Consider the following 20,389-nt stretch of genomic DNA (forward strand, 5'->3'; position numbering starts at 1 on the left):
AAAGGTGATCTCCAAAATCAAGGAGAGATTGCAATTGGCTCGTGAAAGGCAAAAGAAGTATGCCGATGTGAGACGGTGACTGCTAGAGTTTGAAGCAGGAGATTATGTATTGTTGAAGGTGTCACCATGGAAGGGTGTTATCCGTTTTGTGAAGAGAGGCAAGCTCGGACCAAGGTATATCGGTCCTTTTAAGATTCTTGAACGTGTTGGGAAGGTCGCTTATCGGTTAGAATTGCCACAAGAACTTGGTGGAGTACATGATGTTTTCCACATTTGTAACCTACGCAAATGCTTGGCGGACCCGACACAACATGTACCTATGAATGAGATTCGGGTGGATAAGAATTTAAATTTTGTGGAGGAGCCGGTAGAGATCTTGGACCGTCAAACCAAGAAGCTCAAGAACAAGCGTTACACAATTGTGAAAGTTAAATGGAATGCTAGACGAGGGCCGAGTTCACTTAGGAGAGTGAGGATCACATGAAGTCCAAGTACCCGGATTTGTTTAATAATTAGTGTTTTGTTAGATTTCGGGACGAAATCCTTTTATCGGGGGAATAATGTAACATCCGTAAATTTTGACCCGTTGACTCTATGTGTAATTTGACAAATTAATGAAATTAATGATATCGTTGAGTCTATTTTGTGATTAAATGACTAGCTTTGTACTCGTTGGGTCGATTGTCGGTACACTAAGTGATATGTCGTGGATTGTGAACTAGTTAGTTAGTGATGGGTCGACCTATGGATCAAGTACTTGACCCATGACCTATCTAGTCAACCCCAACCCTCCCTACCCACCTTATCCCTTTCACCTCTCATTCTCTTATCTCTCTCTCTCTCTCTCTCTCTCTCTCTCTCTCTCTCTCTTTCTTAATTCTTCTCAAGAACACACACTCTTCTTCTTAACTCTCTCTATCTCTCTCTAGATTAATCCTTATTTTGTGGTAATTCAAGCTTGGAAATTTCAAGATTAATAAACTTATCATAATAAAACAACATATCAAAGAATTGGGCTCCAAAGTGCAAGAACATACCACTTTCGTGTTAAAATTCAGATTTGGGTGCTAGGTGGTGAGCTTGGTAGTTAAACTTGTTTCATAACCTTTATTTTATCTTCATTTACTTGTTTCTAGTTGATGTCGAGTGGGTTTGGGTCATAATTCGAGTCGAAAAGCTTGCATGTGTGGTTTAGGTTTTTAGGAAGTTTGATTCATGAATTGAGCTTAAATCGAGTTATGGAATGAAATTGTAAGATGGTTATGTTTAAATATAGTCTATGTTTGATTTTGTGGGATAAAAACTAATTTGGAGAAGTGTCGGAATAGATTTTGAGGTTAAATGGTGATTTGGGTCGACTTTGATGTTAGAAAGTGCAGGTTTTGGGCTACAGGGGGTGGGGCTGTGGCGCAGTGAGGGAGGCAAGGCTCATTGCAGCGCAACCCTTTCTTGCGTCTGTTTTTGGCCTTGAACCTCACTGCGGCGCAGTGAGGTGTGCCAAGACTCACTACGGCGCAGCCAATATTTGCGTCTGGATTTGGTTTTGAACCTCCCTGCGGTGCAGTGAGGTGTGCCAAGCCTCACTACGGCGCAGTGAAGGCTTTTCTGGTCGCAGTTTTCGTTCGTTGTTTTCTAACTCTTGTATCTTTCAAACCGAAAGTCCAATCAAGACGTAGACCTATCGTTGGATTCGTAAATGAGTCTAGTTTCTTGTAGTAACCTTATTTTTTTTTTTATTGAAACCTTCCCCATTTCAAAAGGGTCGAATCTTTTGAGTCTAAGTCTTATTCGAGGGAAGTTACTAACGCTTTGGTATGTTGTAGTTTTACCTAAACTTGATATGGACCTCACCTAGGCGTTTTACAACTTTATCAAGTCTGGGGAGTCGGTAGGATTGTACTTGCTTTATTGGGACGTGAATGAATCGTATTATTATAATTGCATATAAATTATAATTATAGGTGGTGGACGTGAGTGAACGCAAGACAACTGTAGTTGCTTTTAACTTTTATTATCTACTCTTAGCCGATCAAGGTGAGTTTGTATCTCCCTAATCTAATGAGATTCGGTGTTGAAAAGTGTACATTGTGTGTTATTTGTTTGCATTAGTTGTTTGTTGATCGAATGATGATTGATGGTTGAATTGAATTGTTTTGGCATGTTGGTTTTGAGAAAGGTTATATTTAGGTTAGGTGCACATACATGAAAGTCGACTTCGCTTTCAAAGGGTTGAGATGTGGAGGTTAGCCGCTGTACTACACCTGTATACATACATCAATGACTCTCTAATTTAAGCCCTCTCACTAGATGACTTTATTCTATACCTACTCCAAATGTTGGATTATGGATGTTGGATATTGACATAAGATAGTGACATTGCTGAATGATTTCACTTTCTTGTAAACTAACATGAAACTCAATTTCATAACATAATATACTAGACTAATACTTATAAAACGAAATAAACGTGACCCAAACTTTTGACCCGAAATCAAGATTAACCCAACATTTATACCATGTAAAGTGGATGTTCTGGTTGCTTCCCAAAATTTTCTAAGTTCATAAATTTTGTAACTACATATTTTAGCACTGTCTCCTAATGGTTAATTTGATATTGATTAGTGCAAAATTTTATTTAAAAAGAATGAGGGAGAAAAACCTGCTGGAAATTGAAGTTTCTTTAATGCCTACAACTGTCTTAAATCGCTCTATTTACTTCATATCATTTATGTATAATCTTGTTATGTATTTACATTATTACTTATGTAGCAAAATAATTCAAAATTGACAATTAAGTGTTTTTTGTGGTTAACTTGACTTGCATATATGATATACCGTATTTATTTTTCAACTTAAAATGCATGTTAAGTTATCTTTTGTTTTACAAAGTGAAGTAGAGAAGTGTATCATTTTTAGTTATTTATTTTTATATCAGGGATGAACAAACTTATGAGTATATGCCACCAGAAGCTTTTCTGAATGCTACTTGGTATCATGGGCCTGCAAGCATAACTACAAAGTATGTCTTTCATGTCTTCCTATTTCAAAATCTTTATTGCAGATTGTAATGAATGTCTTCTATTTGCCAATTCCTGCACGGCACATGCTTAATTAAATTCCCCAATTATTCTATTTGATAGGTATGATATGTGGAGTATTGGTGTCGTGATCGTAGAGTTGATTATAGGATCACCAAATGTTTTCCAGATAAATGCCAGAACACGCGCTCTTTTGGATCAACCCTTGAAGGCTGGAATGAAGGATTGAAAGAGCTTGCTTACAAGTAAGTCCTACTAAAGCGACTTTGATAATATAATATAACTGTAAAGTTTGATGGTTTGTATTCACCAAAAGATAATGGCCTGTGAATTTTTTTTCCAGGCTACTTGCCCACAAGACACAAATATAGACTCACTTGAAAACTAATATGGCAAGTGTTTGTTCATTATATGAAGCATGGTAAATGGGCGGGTTGGGTAATTGATCAGGTTGGGTAACAAAGTTTCTTATTCTCTTTCTTATAAGTTTATATATTATTAATGTGCTATGTATGATAGTAAAACCTCTTATTCACAATAATAATCTAAACTATTATTCAATACAGTGATATAAAATGATTTATGCATTAAGGTGACTTTTAACTTGGTTGACCTGCTCGACCATTTGACATGGTTTTTTTCTTGGTTAAATGCTCTAGCTAACACATTTGACCTGTTAAGAGGTAAAACATATCCAAATCAACCTGTTCAACCTGTTCTAATATAGATGGTTCGAAATGTCACCTCCATAGAAAACATAATGCGTGTCTGCACTTGCTTCTGATATTGACAGTAGTTGGTCCTCTTTTCTGGTCGCAGACTAAGGTCATTTATGGAATTATGCATTTTGCTTCCTGGGAGTTCATCGAAACATGTTCTGACTTGGGGAATAATCGAAAGGTTAGTTGATTGTTGATTCCTGAACTTTCATATTCTGTTCGTTAGTTCATGGGGTTCTCTACTTCTGTTATCGAATTTCAAGTAAAATTTGGCAGGAGTAAAATTGCAAAAACTTATTACCACATGAATCTCCGAAAAAAGGTCAATAAAGCTTTATAAAATTTTATTTCAGTTTCAATCCTAAAGTGACAAGGACATTTTTCGAGATTTAGTTTTAAAATATGCTATCAATGTAACACATCGCCTTATCACCACCACAATCTTTTGTTATTGTAAGTGTCGTGCTTGCGACTCCTGTCAAAAATAGAACATTTTTTTGACAATCTGAATGGCTTGGTGTAAACCGAACGTGATATCTGTGTCTTGACAGTTTCCAATATTTCACATGTGATTAGAGGTGACAGAATGGACGGGTTTGATTAAAATGGTAAATTCTTGGTATGGTTTAAAGCAGGTCGTATCATGGAACATTTTTTGTATAAAATATGTGATTTTATAAAGTGTTTTATACCCAACATAATCTAAATCAACTGATTCAGAAGTATATGGGTCAAAATTGCCACTTCTTGTTTTGAGGCATGTTTTATGAAGTTTTGTACTAATTAAGGCTTTACATTTGGACTTAGTGCTCGGTTCACCAGCTTCGTGGAAATGCTCAGAGGAATTCTTTTTGAGTCAGATCAAAGCAGAGATCCTCTTAAAATAGGGTTGGTTTGGTTCCACCTACCATATTGTATTATCTTTCTATACAATAACCATGGCCGCTTACTTTGTGTTTATGTTCTAAGCAGGTTTCCAAATGTATGGGCTATGAGATTAGTACGTCAACTATTAGTTTGGGATCCAGTAAGTTATCAAAATATAAGTTTTTTGATTTTTGAGCCCCATAATTCCTTAATGGGTCAATTTGGGTTGTGTTTCAAACTGGTTACATGAAGTATTTTGCCAATAGGGGAACACGTCTAGTTGGACGAACGAGTCAAAAAGGTTGGAAGTCATGAAATGCATATTTTTAATGCATAAAACTTCCTAAATCATTTTTATTGAAAAATTTAAATTGTTACTGTAATTATATTGTTCCCAAATCATGTGACCAACTTATCTAATTGTTATAAATATTTGACCTGATTTATGTTTGATTTAATATATTCTTTGTATGAACACATGATTGTATGTTTCTCACTTTCTCTATATGTCTGTTTTTTGTATCTAATTGCGTATGTTCTTGTATTTTGGATGTCACCACTTCACCACATTAATAACTGTAATTGAACCGCAGGAGGATCGGTTGACTGTTGATGATGCTCTGAGGCATCCTTATTTTACACATCATACAACCCAATGATATACACAATGCTCCACAGGTACTCTTTTCCACTTTCATTGCTTTTAGCATAGGCGGAATGGGTGGGGGGTGAGGTGGTTAAAAGGGTTCCCCTTGAATATTTTCATGCCTATGTAAAAAAGAAATTCGCTTAAGGGTATGAACGGTATTAATGTGAATCTGCCAACTTATAAACATATATTTTTGGACAATTTTGTGTTACATATCTAATGTTTTAAGTTTGCCACCTCTATGGAAATTTTCTGGCTCAAAAGTTGCAAAATGGGCATTTTCGTTTTAATATTAATACATGTTCTAAATTTCACAATGCGATTAATGTATTAAATAGGGTTTTGCTGTTCAGTCATAAGGGCGGGCTACTTGTAATTAACTATGCTTTGTTTTTTGTTTATAGGTCCATGGTTTTTAGAGGCAAATTTTTCAGTGCATATGTACAAGTAACTAACCACATTGTAAATACTTGTAGCGCCAATTAATACTTACAAATAACAACCGACGACAGCTTTAATTACTTTTTCACTGGTTCTACATGTATATAATTCAATATATATACAGTATATCTATATATCAAGCCTTCTTTATGTCTATGGATCATGAAATGCTACTAGTGAAATGTGTAGTGAATTCGGGAAAAGAAAGTATAAATTGTTTTAAATTTCACATTAATGAAGTGATTTTTTTGGCCCTTGTCATAGCGATTGCATAGGATACTTATATCTGAATGCGATGATGCATCAATTGGGCGTATTATTGTCTTTTTGACGTTTTACTTCATATGAATCCTTTCACTCGAATAAAATTGTGTTTTTTTAATAGTGAGTTGAAGTTAGTAGTTAGCATTTGAGACATCATAGTGACATTTAATTGAGCAGTATGTGGAGTTTGAACCACGCATACGGTATGCTTGAAATGAAGCCCAAGACTTTCATTATTATGTTGATATTTTTGTAATCTTATTATGTTCTTTATTGAAATTATACTGTTTTCAAATTATACATAACAAAGTGGATCAAGTGTATTACTCCCTCCGTCCCAATTTAAATGTCACGTTGACTAACTTTGACCGTAAATAATTTTGTTTGTACTATTTAGTAGTTGATGAAACTTATATGAATGAAAATTACATTAAAAACTCAATCCATTCATATATTTTATATCAAGTGTTACATGACACAAACAAAGTTATTTACGGTCAAAGTTAGTCAACGTGATATTTAAATTGGGACGGAGGGAGTAATTTGTTTGTTGTGTTGCTTGTTAAGTTGATACGTACAGAAAAGATCAAAGAGTTGTATGTAGCTGCAAAACATTTGAACGTTGTATCTAGCTGCAAGACATTTGAACGTTATGGCTTCTTATGTAGACATGTATTTTGCATGTTCAAGGCCAACACTATTAAACAAATACCAGAAAAATACATTATCAGGTGTTGGACAAAGGATCTAATACCTCCGAGAATGAGAACAAGATTAACAAGATATGGAGAATCAAGTGAAGAGTTAGAAAGGCTAGCGAATGAAACTCATTACATTGTTGAGAATTGCATGACCTTATAAGTAGGGCTGTAAATGAACCGAAAAGTTCATGAATTGTTCATGAACTATTCGGCGGGAAGTTCGTTCGTTTAGTTTAACGAACGAACATGAACACAGCTCCCGTTCATGAACAGATAATATGTTCGTGAACGAGGTTCGTGAACACCCATTCATTTATGTTCATGAACTTCAAAATAAAAAGGCTATGAACATGTAACAATCGTGTGTTAATTGAAGAGATGTGTGTTCAGGAGCTGTAAAACACTTTTTGATTGTTAGATTTGTGATGAATTTTTCTTTATATACATACACATAAGTGGATTTGTCTAGGAGCTGTGATTTATATATACATACACACAAGTGAAAACGAAACTAATGATTTTTTTTTTATCATGTAATTGAAGTCCAAGTTCATCAATATCTTGATGTGGTTTCCTCTCGTGCATAATATGTTGTGATGAAAGATAGATATAAAGATATAGAGATATTGATCTAAGTGGTGTAAGTGAAAGTCATGGATGATAACCTGAAGTTATTGTTGCTTCAAAGTTTGATGGTGGTTTAGTAAAGAAATGGTAGACCTTGTATATGATATGAATTTTGTTTTTTAAAGATGTGCAAAAAAATAAATGAGGTGGAAATAATGCGGTGTATATGAATGAGGTAGAATATACACGTGAAATACAAATTAAAACAAAATGTATTTTAATATTAGTGTTAACCGGATACCTGTTGTAAAGGTAATCTAGACTTACAACAGACGTTATTGTCAAGTTTAGTCCCATAAAAGACATGTTTTTTGTTCGAGCCCCCAAAAAAGTTTTTGTACAAGTTAAGTACGTTATTGTCAAGTTTAGTCCCATAAAAGATGTTCGAGCCCTCAAAAAAGTTTTTGTACAAGTTTAAGTACTTTCTAAGCAATTAGCCCCTCCCCCCCTCCTTTATAATTATATTAACTTATTAAAGGTCATTTTCTATTATTAATTATAGTGGAAACCTTGAAATAGTTTGTATTATCGTGTGGACAACTACAAGTGAGCTAGACTCTTTTGGTTGGGTTTCAAATTTTTAGTTTATAGATCGGGGTGTGAAATTGAACCGAATAAATATGTATTATAAAAATTATCTTATTTTTGAAATGGTATTATTCTATTTCAAACGAATTCAACACAAATATCATACATTTTAATTAAGTTCATTTTCTATTTGCCAGATGTATTTTTTATGTATACAAAAAAGTAGCACAAATTCCAACCATGATATTTAGTCAAAGCTTGGATAAGAGGATAAGGAGAGATAAAGACTAGAAGATAAGGAAATCTAGATTGCATTGTTTATTTCACTTTTGTATCTATAAAGATAAGAGGATAAGAAGAGATATAGATAAGAAGATAAGAAAATCTAGATTGCATTTATTGTTTATTTCACTTTTGTATCTATATAAAAAGGTTTTAACATGTAGTCATGTTATCTAAAGTTTTCTTCCTCTGAACTTTTTTTAATCAAAAATAAGCCAAGTAACCACATTCTTTCGTATTATTTGAGTTAACCTCTATCTTGATGGAGTCGGATTACAATAATCTTCAATGTATTTATTCAATTTCCGACCATGATTTCACCGTTTAATATTAGGTAATATAATCCATGTTTATTAGTCTTAAATTTGTAAAAATTGGAAAAAGAGTGAGAGTATACTGCGGTTATAATGTTTTACGTAATTTTAGTTGCATTTCACTTTTAGCTTTACGAAATTGGGTATGTAATTTAATTAAGTAGTTAAAATGGTGTTCATGGTTATCCAATCTGTATATGTCTCCAACTACAGTATGTCTCCAACATCAAATTTAATTGATGTAAAAAGGTGGTGTTCATCGTTGTTGTACTAACTACAAAGTCGGTGACATCAAAACTTAATCCGTACCATACCCAATGTTCTTATGGTTAATCTTAGAATTTTATAAGGAGATTATTTATCTATTAAATTATAATCTATTTTACTATGGGATATAATTTATACAACATAATGTATAGACTAAAGTATAGACTAAATAGTGTGGCACCTCCTTTTGTTTGTGCTAAATATGTATTTGTTATTGACTAAATTGAGTTCAACTAATACAATAGGATAAAAGGACTTTATTTGAACATTTGTGATTAAAAGACAAAATGAAATATGTGGTCTTTGACTCGATAGTTTTCTTTTTTCATTTTCTTTTTCTTTTTTTTTTGTATTTAGCTATAACTTCCTTTTATTTTTGATTACAAATATCGTGTTAACTTATGTAATAAATTCGATCAACTATAAGCTCTAGCTAACATCTACTTACATAGTTACATGGTTACATATTCTAAGAAGAAGATGGTAGCCCCGTCGAGGAGAACCCTAAAAAGAAAGTCAAGTGGATCAATCCTCTTGGATTAGTAGACTATGCCACCGATGGCGAGTCCACTGACGAGGGCTCAATCCAGTCACTAGAAATTGGTTACACGTATCTGTCCTCGTCATCACCTTCTTCATCCTCCGACGACTCTAGTAGTGGTTTCAGATTCCAAGAGGAGGCATCTTCATGGAATTCGGCTGCAGCTGGTGGGTTTGCAGCGTTTCCTATGCTGATTAACAAAGATGACGATGAGAAAGCAACTTCTTCTATTATTTGAGTTAACATCTATCTTCATGGAGTCGGATTTCAATAATCTTCCATGTATTTATTCAATTTCCGACCATGATTTCACTGTTTAATATTAGGTAAGCTATATAATCCAAGTTTTATTAGTCTTAAATTTGTAAAAATTTGGAAAAAGAGTGAGAGTATATTGCGGTTATGATGTTTTGTGTAATTTTAGTGACAAAATACTTTCACTTTCAGCTTTACGAAAATTGGGTTTGTAATTTAATTAAGTAGTTAAAATGGTGTTCATGGTTATCCAATCTGTATATGTCTCCAACTACAATACGTCTCCAACATCAAATCTAAAGTTTTGTAATTAGTTAATAAATTGTTGACAGTATAAGTGTAAACCTTTCAATTACAAAGTTATAAAGTGTAGTTAATTATGATAACTTTAAAAAGAAATTAGACAAATTTTGTGAAACAATTAAATACTCAGACAACACCCTTTATGCAGTCGAAACTTTTTTAATAAAAAGTGATACATTTTTTGATGCCGGAGACCCATGACCCGACCCAACCCCACAATGCGGTTATTTTAGGTTATCTTTTATTTTAATAAGTTATATTTTATTTTTAGAAGTTATCTTTTATTTATAATGATAAGTATGAATTGATTTGTTTTCTTATTTTAAGGGTTTTAAGATTAGTATAAATAAAGATTTTGGTTATTGTAAAATGCAGTTGAATATTATTGCATTTATATGAAAATTGACGTTTTGTCAATGTTTTCGGTCTTTGATTTAATCTATTAGCATCGAGCCATTTGATTGCGTGTGAAACTGCATCAGTTGGTATCAGAGCTCAGGTTAATTCAAATGGCTCTGCGTGATGAGAACCACATTTTTACTCGCCAAATTGCCGAACGAGGCATCGATGATATCGTGTTCTATTTACAAGATCGCAATATCTAGGAAACTGACCCAGAAGATGTCATCTGGGATGAGATTGTTGGGAAAGAGGAGCATCCTGAAGACGGCGATGGCTACAAGTTTCAAGAAACCGACTTGGAAACTTCTATCCGAGATGAGAACTTTGGGAAGGAGTATCTTGGGAATTGTAGCACCCTCTATCGAGCACCTCCTGTGTTTGATGAATACGAAGATGAAGATTGGTATATTTGGATGACCACGAGTTCAGTTTTTTAAAGATGAACTTCTCAACAAGACAGTGAAGAAAGACAATCACAATGAAGTTAAAATTTCAGATTTCATTGTGAACACGAAGAACGATCGAGGAGGTAAGGTGAAATTAATCTGGTAGTGTTACGTTGAATCGTGGTATTTGGCTTTAAGTTTTGGGATAGATTTTCATGATTGGCACTTAAATATAAAGTCAAGTTTTAAAATAAACTTTAAAAATCTAATATCGAGTACCGATTTTGTTGCCTATCAAGTTTTAAAAGAATTAATTGCATTTATATTGCAATCTCATTCCGCTTTTGGTGCTCCATTAATATCAAATTTCTACGGAAATGATAGAAATTATATGTTGGAAACCAAGATCTACATTACTTAATGTCATATTAAGTTTTCAAATTTAAAGAAGAGAAAGACATGCCTGGATGTTCTGTACGACCCCGATGGTACAAGTTCCGAGTTTGGCGGAATGACTCGAGAAATTAAGATATTTATGTGGGACATCATGATAATACTGCATGAGAATCGCGTTGATGTTCCATTCGATCCGGGTGGACGTGGTTTAAAGTCAAAACTTGAGGACGAGTTTTTTTCGAAGAGGGAGAGAATAATGCAGGAGACCCATGACCTGACCCAACTCCATAATGCGGTTTATTTAGATAATCTTCTATATTTTAATAAGTTATATTTTATTTTTAGAAGTTATCTTTTATTTATAATGATACGTATGAATTGATTTGTTTTTTTTATTTTAAGGGTGTTAGGATTAGTATAAATAAGGATTTTGGTTATTGTAAAATTCAGTTGAATATTATTGAGTTTATATGAAATTGACGTTTTATCAGTGTTTTCTGTCTTTGATTTAATCTATTAGCATCGAGCCATTTGATTGCGTGTGAAACTGTATCATTTTAATAAAAATGTTTAATCTTTTCAACTTACTATAAACATTGTAACTAAAATGTAAAAATTAATACAAACATTATGAAAAAAATTTAAAAATAAAAAAATACATACCTGTGGATGTAGAAGTTACATAATTTGCTTCTTCTAGTGGAATATCTGCACCTGTCTTTTTACGATAGCTCAATCTCTCACTTCAACCTAAAATAAATAAAAATAAGTAACTAATTAATAAAAGGGAAAAATTAGGGTTTACTAAAATCTAAAAAAACTATAATAAGTATGGCTTTGTTTTTCCTTTTCACAATTCTTTTTCCCCATCGTTCAATCCGCCAATCGGAATAAAAATTAGGGTTTACAAAAATGTAAGATTCAAACGGCGGAGAAAAAAAGGACCTAATCAGATAATAAAAAATGAAAACGGTGATCGGAGAAATGAAGAAGGTGATCGCGAAAATGAAGACGGTGATCGGTTTAAGAGAGGAGAAAGAAAGAAGGAGAACGGAGAAATCGAAGTGTATGTTACTATGTGAAGATTAAGGACGAAAAGGGTTTTCGTTTTGTTGTTGGAAATTACATAACCACCCTCGAAAGGGAGTGCGCATAATAATCAGTTTTTTAATCAGAGTCGCCGAAATTTACGGATCGGACAATCACAAATTGGACCCCTGGACTTTTTCTATTGGCTTGACTCATTTTATCTTTTGCCTATATATATATATATAATTTGATTTGATTTTCTCATATATATATATATACTTTGTATCTATGTAGAATATTTGTATGCATGTATGATTTATATAATTTGAATGAATCTATAAATAAATGTATGTATAGATGTAGATGTATAACCATTGTGGACTTATTGCTAGAGGTTTTTGTGTTACAATTAAGTTTTCGGGTGCGTTATGACTTCGTAAACTCTCTATGAACTTGTGAGTTGAACTCATCATAACCTAAACATTTGAAGTTCGTTTAGATTTTAGTGATACAGAATTAGTTTCCGGTGGTTTATTGCACATTCGCACGTCCTTTTAAGCAGTTTATGACTATCATTGGCCACAATCGAAGGTCGGTCATGATGATGTAACACATACTTTGTAAGTGGAGAGAAGAATTCTTGTGATACGTAACAATTTTAAAAAAAACAATCAAATATTTGGTAACGTTTTCGTGTTATATAATTTAGAGTTTTGGTGTTTTGATATCTCTAGTTATGACCTATATTTTTATGTATCTCTTATTATGATAGTTTGGTTGTGTTATTAAAATTCTCACAATTAGATCGCGCATCAAACCTGAGTGAAAATAAACATCAATTTCAACGAGATTCAAAACCCTCTAAAGTGTGATTTATAGACCTTCATCAAAAACTACTTAAATGATGAAATTGACTTCTGAAATTGAAATATGTTTTTGATTTTTGTATATAGAACCTAATTACGAACAAAAACATTCTAAAAATTCAGAAATCATCTCGTTCTACAAATGGTAGTTTTCTAAAAACTCAATTTTAAACAAAATTAGCACAAATTCAGCTTCAAATTAGCTTGGGGATCGTTTAGATACATTGATTGCACTCTGATACCAAATGATATAACTTGAAATTGAGCTTTAGTGTGTGTTAATGGAGGTTTCACTATGTGTAAGTGTGTGTGAGTGATGAGAGGAAGATGATGGTGTAGAGAGAGAAAGTAAGTTAGAGAAAAGGATGGATGATAATTATCTCAAAGGCTTATTACAAAATAATTAAGGAAGGAGTATTTATACTAATATCACTATAATCACTAATATTCCTTCCACTAATGAAAATTTACAACTTAACACCACTTTTATAATTCTAACATGGCTAATAATGTTAGCTTTACCAGCTTCAACCTTAGATTAGAGGTAAAGCATACTACTCCGTATGAACCATGACTAAATATCAAAAGTTGACACCTTCATTAACCTATTATTTAACTAACAAGTTCTGCATTACTCAACCAAATATGCATCTTTCCATAGTCTTATAGCTTAGAAGTGGACTTCTGAGATAATGTTTAATCAAGTTCTTGTGACCCTTGACAACAAATAGAAGAGAAGGCTCAATCCTTTTCAAGTTGCACGAAAGGTGATCCTAGAAACAACCATTTTAACTGATGTGGTCATAGTTACTCTTACTTTGTTCACCTTTAGGGGTGCATACAGAGATTATGACTTCAGTTTCATGGGTCCATTTTTGTCTGCTACCCTTATGGTGGTTGTCGTTTCAACTCTCCTTCTTGTATGCAAGTCGATCATATGTAATCATAGCAATATTCGTGCACATATGATCAAAAATCCAAATCTCCACATAATTGTATAACGTATGATAATTCATGCTTATGGTTTCAATTTCAACCAATCAGTAGTTGATAGTCAAGGCCGTGTAATTAACACTTGGGCTCATATCATTAACCGTGCTAACCTTGGTATGGAAGTTATGCATGAACGTAATGCTCACAATTTCCCTCTAGACTTAGCTGCTATTGAAGCTCCATCTACAAATGGATAAGACTTTGGTCTGATTGTATTGTATAGGAGTTTTTGAACTAAAAAAGGAGCAATAGCTTCCCTCTTGTTTTTATAAAGAGGGCGTTATTGCTCCTTTTTTTATGTTAATGGAAAAAAATTATATAGTAATACTATATACTACTTATAGATAGATTATAGAAATATATACTTACTATATACTTACTATATATATATATATTAGATATTAGATTATAGAAAAATATAATCTATTTGTGACTTGGTTTAACTCTATTTGTGACCTTTTTTTGTATGTGGGACTCTCTATCTTCTTGGGTAGATAATCGATTGTCTTTCATTTGGATAGTGAGTTGTTTTTATAATAAGTCAAGTCAAGAATCATAATCGAACTGGAGGAGCTTGCTGCCAGGATGGCTTGGTAAGCAAGCAAGCAGTTATGTAGGCGCCAACTCCCAGTTCTTTCTCTTCTTTCTTTTTTATCATCAAAAGAAGATTGCTGGAAGAATAGAGATCCGGTCTTTCGTTCGCAACAAGGTAGCCATAGGGAGAACCTGTGGCTGGATTGAATCCTATGCCCTCAAGTTCTTCAAGTCCGGATTCATGGATAAGCCTTCAGCTAAGAGAAGGAGAAATGCTATAAGTCAAAGTAAACTTCGTTCACCACTACGTTCTTTCAGAACCTCTGCTTTAGGCCTTTTCAAGTCAAGTCAAGTCCGAGACGAAACTCCCAATCCCTACTTCGCGAAACGAAATAAGAGCATCAAAGATGCCGTTGGCCGAGTTTCTTCAAAACCTGTATTTCAGGTCTCGCAGAGCCTCAAGCGGAAATATCATAAGAGAGAGAAGAATTCACTACGCGAAAGAACGGAAAAAGAAACCTGTCCAAGATTAGCTAGAGCTTTCATCCCCGAGTTTACTGACTGACTAAGATAGGAGAAAGCAGAACCAGACTGCCAACGATCTGACGATAGAGAGTCCTCATCTTGTAGACCCACTTTCAGCTAATAGGAATTTCTTTCTGCCTTCTAGTCTCTAGTCATAGGGCTCAGCTCAGTGGGTGGGCAAAAAGGGGCTAGTAACAATCGAATCTTTTTTCCATTCATAAAAAATAAAGGAGAGGAGGAGTCTAGCACTACACCAATAATGACAAGCTGAATAAGCCGGGTCAACTTCACCCTCTGCTGCGGATGGAATCGACCTAAGAAAGAGAGACTAGACCAGGTATGAAAGGAAGGGATCAACAGGTCTCGACAGAGCCTGCATTTCGATCCGTCTACGTACCTACAGGAGGATCCGCCTTTACCAAACAGCCTTCCCCACCCCACTACGGGCTATGTATTGCGATATAGATCTGAACCCTTTCCCGGGAAAACAAGTTATGGGTCACCATTTCGGGAAACGGAATAAATAGCTCGGTCAACCCTGTAACCATCTAAATAACGAGTATGAATAACGAACTGCCGTTGTCTATTCCTCATCCCTAGTTTACATGGATACATAGTGGCTGGCTGTACTTTATTGGTAGGGGGCAAGCCTGGGACGTGTGGTTCCCATCTCTTGAGTAGCTCATTATACAAAGGTTGTGTGTTCGTCATAACATAAGACGTATTTATAGCCCCTTATGCTTACCCATACTAGTAGTAGAAAATGCTCGAATTAGATGTACATACGCCTTTCCACACCGCCACATGATTGATCATTGTTAGAAGCCAGATTCATTAACCTCTTGAGCGAAAGGCCTCAAGCTCATTATGATATGCTCCAAGCGAATCTCTATGGCCGAGGAGAGCTCCTAGTCGAAGCCCAACATGACTCTTTGACAGTCCTCCTCTTTAGAGTGGCTTCCTCCCGCTTTGCCAGAACCAAATTCAAGGAATGGTTGTCGTCCAGACCCGCTTTTATTTTTGTTGGCAGTGCCTTATACTGTGTTGATTCAATGTTTTGCAGAGTCACTTTCTTGTAATCAATTACGTCAGCTAAAGTATATGAGGAAAGAAACTTGATCTGTCTAGTTCCTCAGAACGCATCGGGCTGGCCTGGAATCCTCCAACTCTGAACACGCACTTCCTTTCCTTTCCTTCCTTGTCTTGTATCGTATGAAGCACTAGACTCAGTCCAAGGGAACTAGCTTTATGGGTTGCTTTCGATTTGGCATTCTCCTCGCCTTCCTGCTTTATTGGCATTAGAGATCTTGTGAAAAAGTCCGATTGACTAATGGAAGGAAGCGAGCTCCTAATGCACAATTATCGGGCATCGCACATTTAAGGCTTACCCCAAGCCCAAGGGACCGGGGACGGCGTAATTATTAGAACAAGGAATTTCCTTATGTCAACCTTGTGTGTAAGACACAGGAGTCAACGGTATACGTAAGCTAGAACCGGTTAACAAGAGGTAGCTTGCAATAGAGAAGGTATGGTGGTCCAGATAGCCGCTGACCAAAAAGCCGGAGATTCTCGCGCTGGAACAAGCGAGCGTAGGCCCAGCCCTTCACCCAGTAAGAAGTGCTTTTCTTGGCGAAGTTAGTCGACCGTAAGGGTAATGAAGATTTATAGCCCCATCGATAGCTATCTGTATAAGTGTGCCACGAGTGCTCCCTCTCTCTCTTCCGTCTTTGGCTCAAAGTCTGAACTTTTCTATCTCCTCACTTTCACATCTAAGGATTCCCTCAGGGACATCAGATATTAAGCGAGAAATCCCGGGAAAATGAAAATCCTAGGAATCGAATCGAATCAAATCAGGGGTAGGAGATTCCACCCGTAACCTATCGGGAGAGCTACCCTCATTCTATCTAGTGGAAAGTCTTTCACTCGTGGACTAGCTTACTTTGGTTAGGATCAAGGGGCATAGTTACTCGATCGACCATTAGGGAAAGGGCTAAACCTCTTCTCTCCTTCGGTCTCCTCTCTTTGTCAGTCGAATGACTAAGTACCGGAAATTTAACCAGTCAAGTCAGCTCCTCCCACCTAGGTCCCCGGCTTTGCTTTCTTGTCCAGAATAGAACCAGCTTTAGTTCCGAGGACGGAAGCCTTTTTTTCTGGTTGGCTAGTTGGTTTTGATTTTCATCCACCGGAAGAACACCAAAGAAGCGTCTTTGCAGAGCTAGTTTCCTAGTCAAGACCCGGAGGGTTAACTGTTGCTGTAATCATAACCATCGGAATCGGGCTTGTGAAGGAGAGGCAATAGCAGCCCACTCTGAAACTTAAAGATCCTATTCACGTTCACTTTAAGAGGTGGTTTAAGGAGTTTATAGGTTTGCATCAAGGTATGTTGTTTTCCCAAATGTTGATGGCTTGGAGTTACATATCCCTGAAGAGAAGGAGATGAGCGCAAAAAAGGTTGCGAACTCTTTTTGCTCAATAGCTAAATAAAGATAAACCAAACCACCTGAAGAGGAATGAAAGCTTCAAATCGAGTTATCTCTAGTAAAGAAGTGGATTCCCTTTTGTATGGGCTAGCCCTTCCTCTCCCGCTATCTAGGTATCGAAGTTGCTTTCCTAGAGTTCTGGATCGATAGAGCATTGTATAAGAGAATAGTTCGCTCTTCCTGCGTCCAGGCATAAATTAGTAAGTAGTATCCTACAAGCTTGGTAAACCCGATTGTTTTACTGAACTGAGCTTCAACAATAGAGGACAGCGCCCTCTTATCTGGATCGAGCATTCCTGGCCAAGAAAACCCTGATCAAGGAATTGCTTATATAGACTGCACAAGAATCATAGCACTCTTCTCTCGCTTTCTGCTCTCCCCTGACATAGGTGCCTAGTAGTAGACTAGAGGGGACTTATAAAAAGGTCAGAAAGGCCAGTTGCGCTAAGAAAAGGAGCCTTCGGTGACAGCAGCTAAATACAATAAGGGGGCAAAGAAGTAGCCTTTCATCCCCTTTGTGCAAGGCTTTCTGGAGACGTATCAACCTATATTCCTACTAATGTGATCCCCATTACTTCAAATATGTTCTACACTACGATATCTTGCTCTGATCTTCTTTACAACTATCTTTTTTGAAGCAGATAGTTCACAGTGCTCATTATATCGATACTGGGAAAGAAAAAACAAAAAATGAAACAATCGGTTAGGATGAATTTATTTCGCAGTGTTAAGGTTCTCTTGCTAAGCGGTCTGATGTTCCTTTTCTATCTTCTCGGGGGATATCCCGAGAAGATATTATTTTTCTCGGATATAAATTTATATTTTCGCAGATGGTTCTTATTTAATAATGTTGGGCTTTTCCGAGCGTTTTGTTGTTAAGTATAGTTATTATTTTTCGTTAGAACTTCTTCTAACAACCTATGCATTCTGTTATCATTTCCAATTGGACGATCCATTAATCCAACTAGTAGACTACTATAAATGGATCAGTTTTTTTGATTTCCGTTGGAAATTAGGAATAGATGGACTGTCTATAGGCCCCGTTTTATTAACAGGATTTATCACCACTTTAGCTACCTTAGCGGCCTGGCCTATTACTCGGGATTCTCGATTATTCCATTTCTTGATGTTAGCAATGTACAGTGGTCAAATAGGATCATTTTCTTCTCGGGACCTTTTACTTTTTTTCATCATGTGGGAATTAGAATTAATTCCGGTCTATCTACTTTTAGCCATGTGGGGAGGGAAGAAACGTCTCTATTCAGCCACAAAATTTATTTTGTACACGGCGGGGGGCTCCATTTTTCTCTTAATGGGAGTTCTGGGTATCGGTTTATATGGTTCTAATGAGCCAACATTAAATTTTGAAACATCAGTTAATCAATCGTATCCTGTGGCTTTGGAAATAATATTCTATATTGGATTTTTTATTGCTTTTGCTGTCAAATCACCGATTCTACCGCTACATACATGGTTACCAGATACCCACGGAGAGGCGCATTACAGTACTTGTATGCTTCTAGCCGGAATTTTATTAAAAATGGGAGCGTATGGATTGATTCGGATTAATATGGAATTATTACCACACGCTCATTCTATATTTTCTCCTTGGTTGATGATAGTAGGCACACTACAAATAATCTATGCAGCTTCAACATCTCCCGGCCAGCGTAATTTAAAAAAAAGAATAGCCTATTCCTCCGTATCTCATATGGGTTTCATACTTATAGGAATTGCTTCTATAACCGATACGGGACTCAATGGAGCTATATTACAAATAATATCTCATGGCTTTATTGGTGCTGCACTTTTTTTCTTGGCAGGAACGAGTTATGATAGAATACGCCTTGTTTATCTCGACGAAATGGGCGGAGTAGGTATCCCCATGCCAAAAATATTTACGATGTTCAGTAGCTTTTCCATGGCTTCCCTTGCATTACCGGGTATGAGTGGTTTTGTTGCAGAAGTTATAATCTTTTTAGGACTAATTACAAGCCAAAAATATCTTTTAATGCCCAAAATAGCTATCACTTTTGTAATGGCAATTGGAATGATATTAACTCCTATTTATTTATTATCTATGTCACGGCAGATGTTCTATGGATACAAATTATTTAATACTCCAAACTCTTTTGTTTTTGATTCTGGACCGCGCGAGTTATTTGTTTCCATCTCCATTTTTCTACCTGTAATAGGTATTGGTATGTATCCCGATTTTGTTCTTTCGCTATCAGTTGACAAGGTTGAAGGTATTTTATCTAATTATTTTTATAGATAGTTTTCTTAAAGTTTCTTAAAGAAAAAACTCCTATGATTTTTAAGAGTCAGTTGGATAATGAAAAAAAAGAAGGATTTTTATTCTCTTAAATTTTAAATAAAGTAAAAACAAAATATGAATTTCAATTTTCATCCAACATACTTGGTCTTTGCGAGAACCGCGTGAATCACTACACTACTTGATTCGCACGGTTCTTGCCGGTTGACACAATGTGTTTTATATACACTATATTGCACTCTGTTTGTATTCTTAATAACTTTTCTTTTTTTTAACTAGAGGTTAACGTAAATGAACCATAACTATGTAGCCCGATTCCTAATAGATTGACCCCAAAATAGCATATCCAAATTATAAGAAAGCCTAGAGTCGCCACAATTGCGGAATTTGTCCCCTGCAAATTTTTATTTGTTCGAGTATGCAAATAAATTGCGAATACGATCCACGTAATAAAAGCCCAAGTTTCCTTTGGATCCCAACTCCAATATGATCCCCATGCTTCATTGGCCCATACTGCTCCTGAAAGAATCCCTATGGTTAAAAAGATAAATCCTAGGCTAATCACACGATAACTCCAATAATCTAATTGTTGAATCAATTGGGCCTTGTAATAATTCTTAGCATAAAAAAAAGAGGTTTTTTTTAAAATATTGTTTCTTTCATTATTGTATTGGATTTCACCAAATGAAAAAGATTGATTTAATTTT

General features: G+C 35.4%; 1 protein-coding gene and 2 long non-coding RNA genes across 3 annotated transcripts; all 3 read left to right on the forward strand.

Annotated features, from left to right (window-relative positions):
- Positions 1-4,620: 4,620 nt before the first annotated feature.
- Positions 4,621-5,968, forward strand: LOC122608471. The gene is made up of 4 exons (XR_006325231.1): positions 4,621-4,645; positions 4,730-4,784; positions 5,218-5,302; positions 5,678-5,968. It is a non-coding gene; the product is annotated as an uncharacterized LOC122608471 (long non-coding RNA).
- Positions 5,969-8,346: 2,378 nt separating this feature from the next.
- On the forward strand, positions 8,347-9,690 carry LOC122608543. Its single transcript, XR_006325244.1, has 2 exons — positions 8,347-8,450; positions 9,150-9,690. It is a non-coding gene; the product is annotated as an uncharacterized LOC122608543 (long non-coding RNA).
- An 8,766-nt stretch (positions 9,691-18,456) lies between these two features.
- Positions 18,457-19,723, forward strand: LOC122607280 (NAD(P)H-quinone oxidoreductase chain 4, chloroplastic). The gene has a single exon (XM_043780217.1). It carries the CDS (start codon positions 18,534-18,536, stop codon positions 19,683-19,685), a length of 1,152 nt encoding a protein of 383 aa, XP_043636152.1. The 5' UTR covers positions 18,457-18,533; the 3' UTR covers positions 19,686-19,723.
- Positions 19,724-20,389: the final 666 nt, after the last annotated feature.

The sequence above is a fragment of the Erigeron canadensis genome, chromosome 7, assembly GCF_010389155.1.
Source record: "Erigeron canadensis isolate Cc75 chromosome 7, C_canadensis_v1, whole genome shotgun sequence".
NCBI classification, from domain to species: domain Eukaryota; kingdom Viridiplantae; phylum Streptophyta; class Magnoliopsida; order Asterales; family Asteraceae; genus Erigeron; species Erigeron canadensis.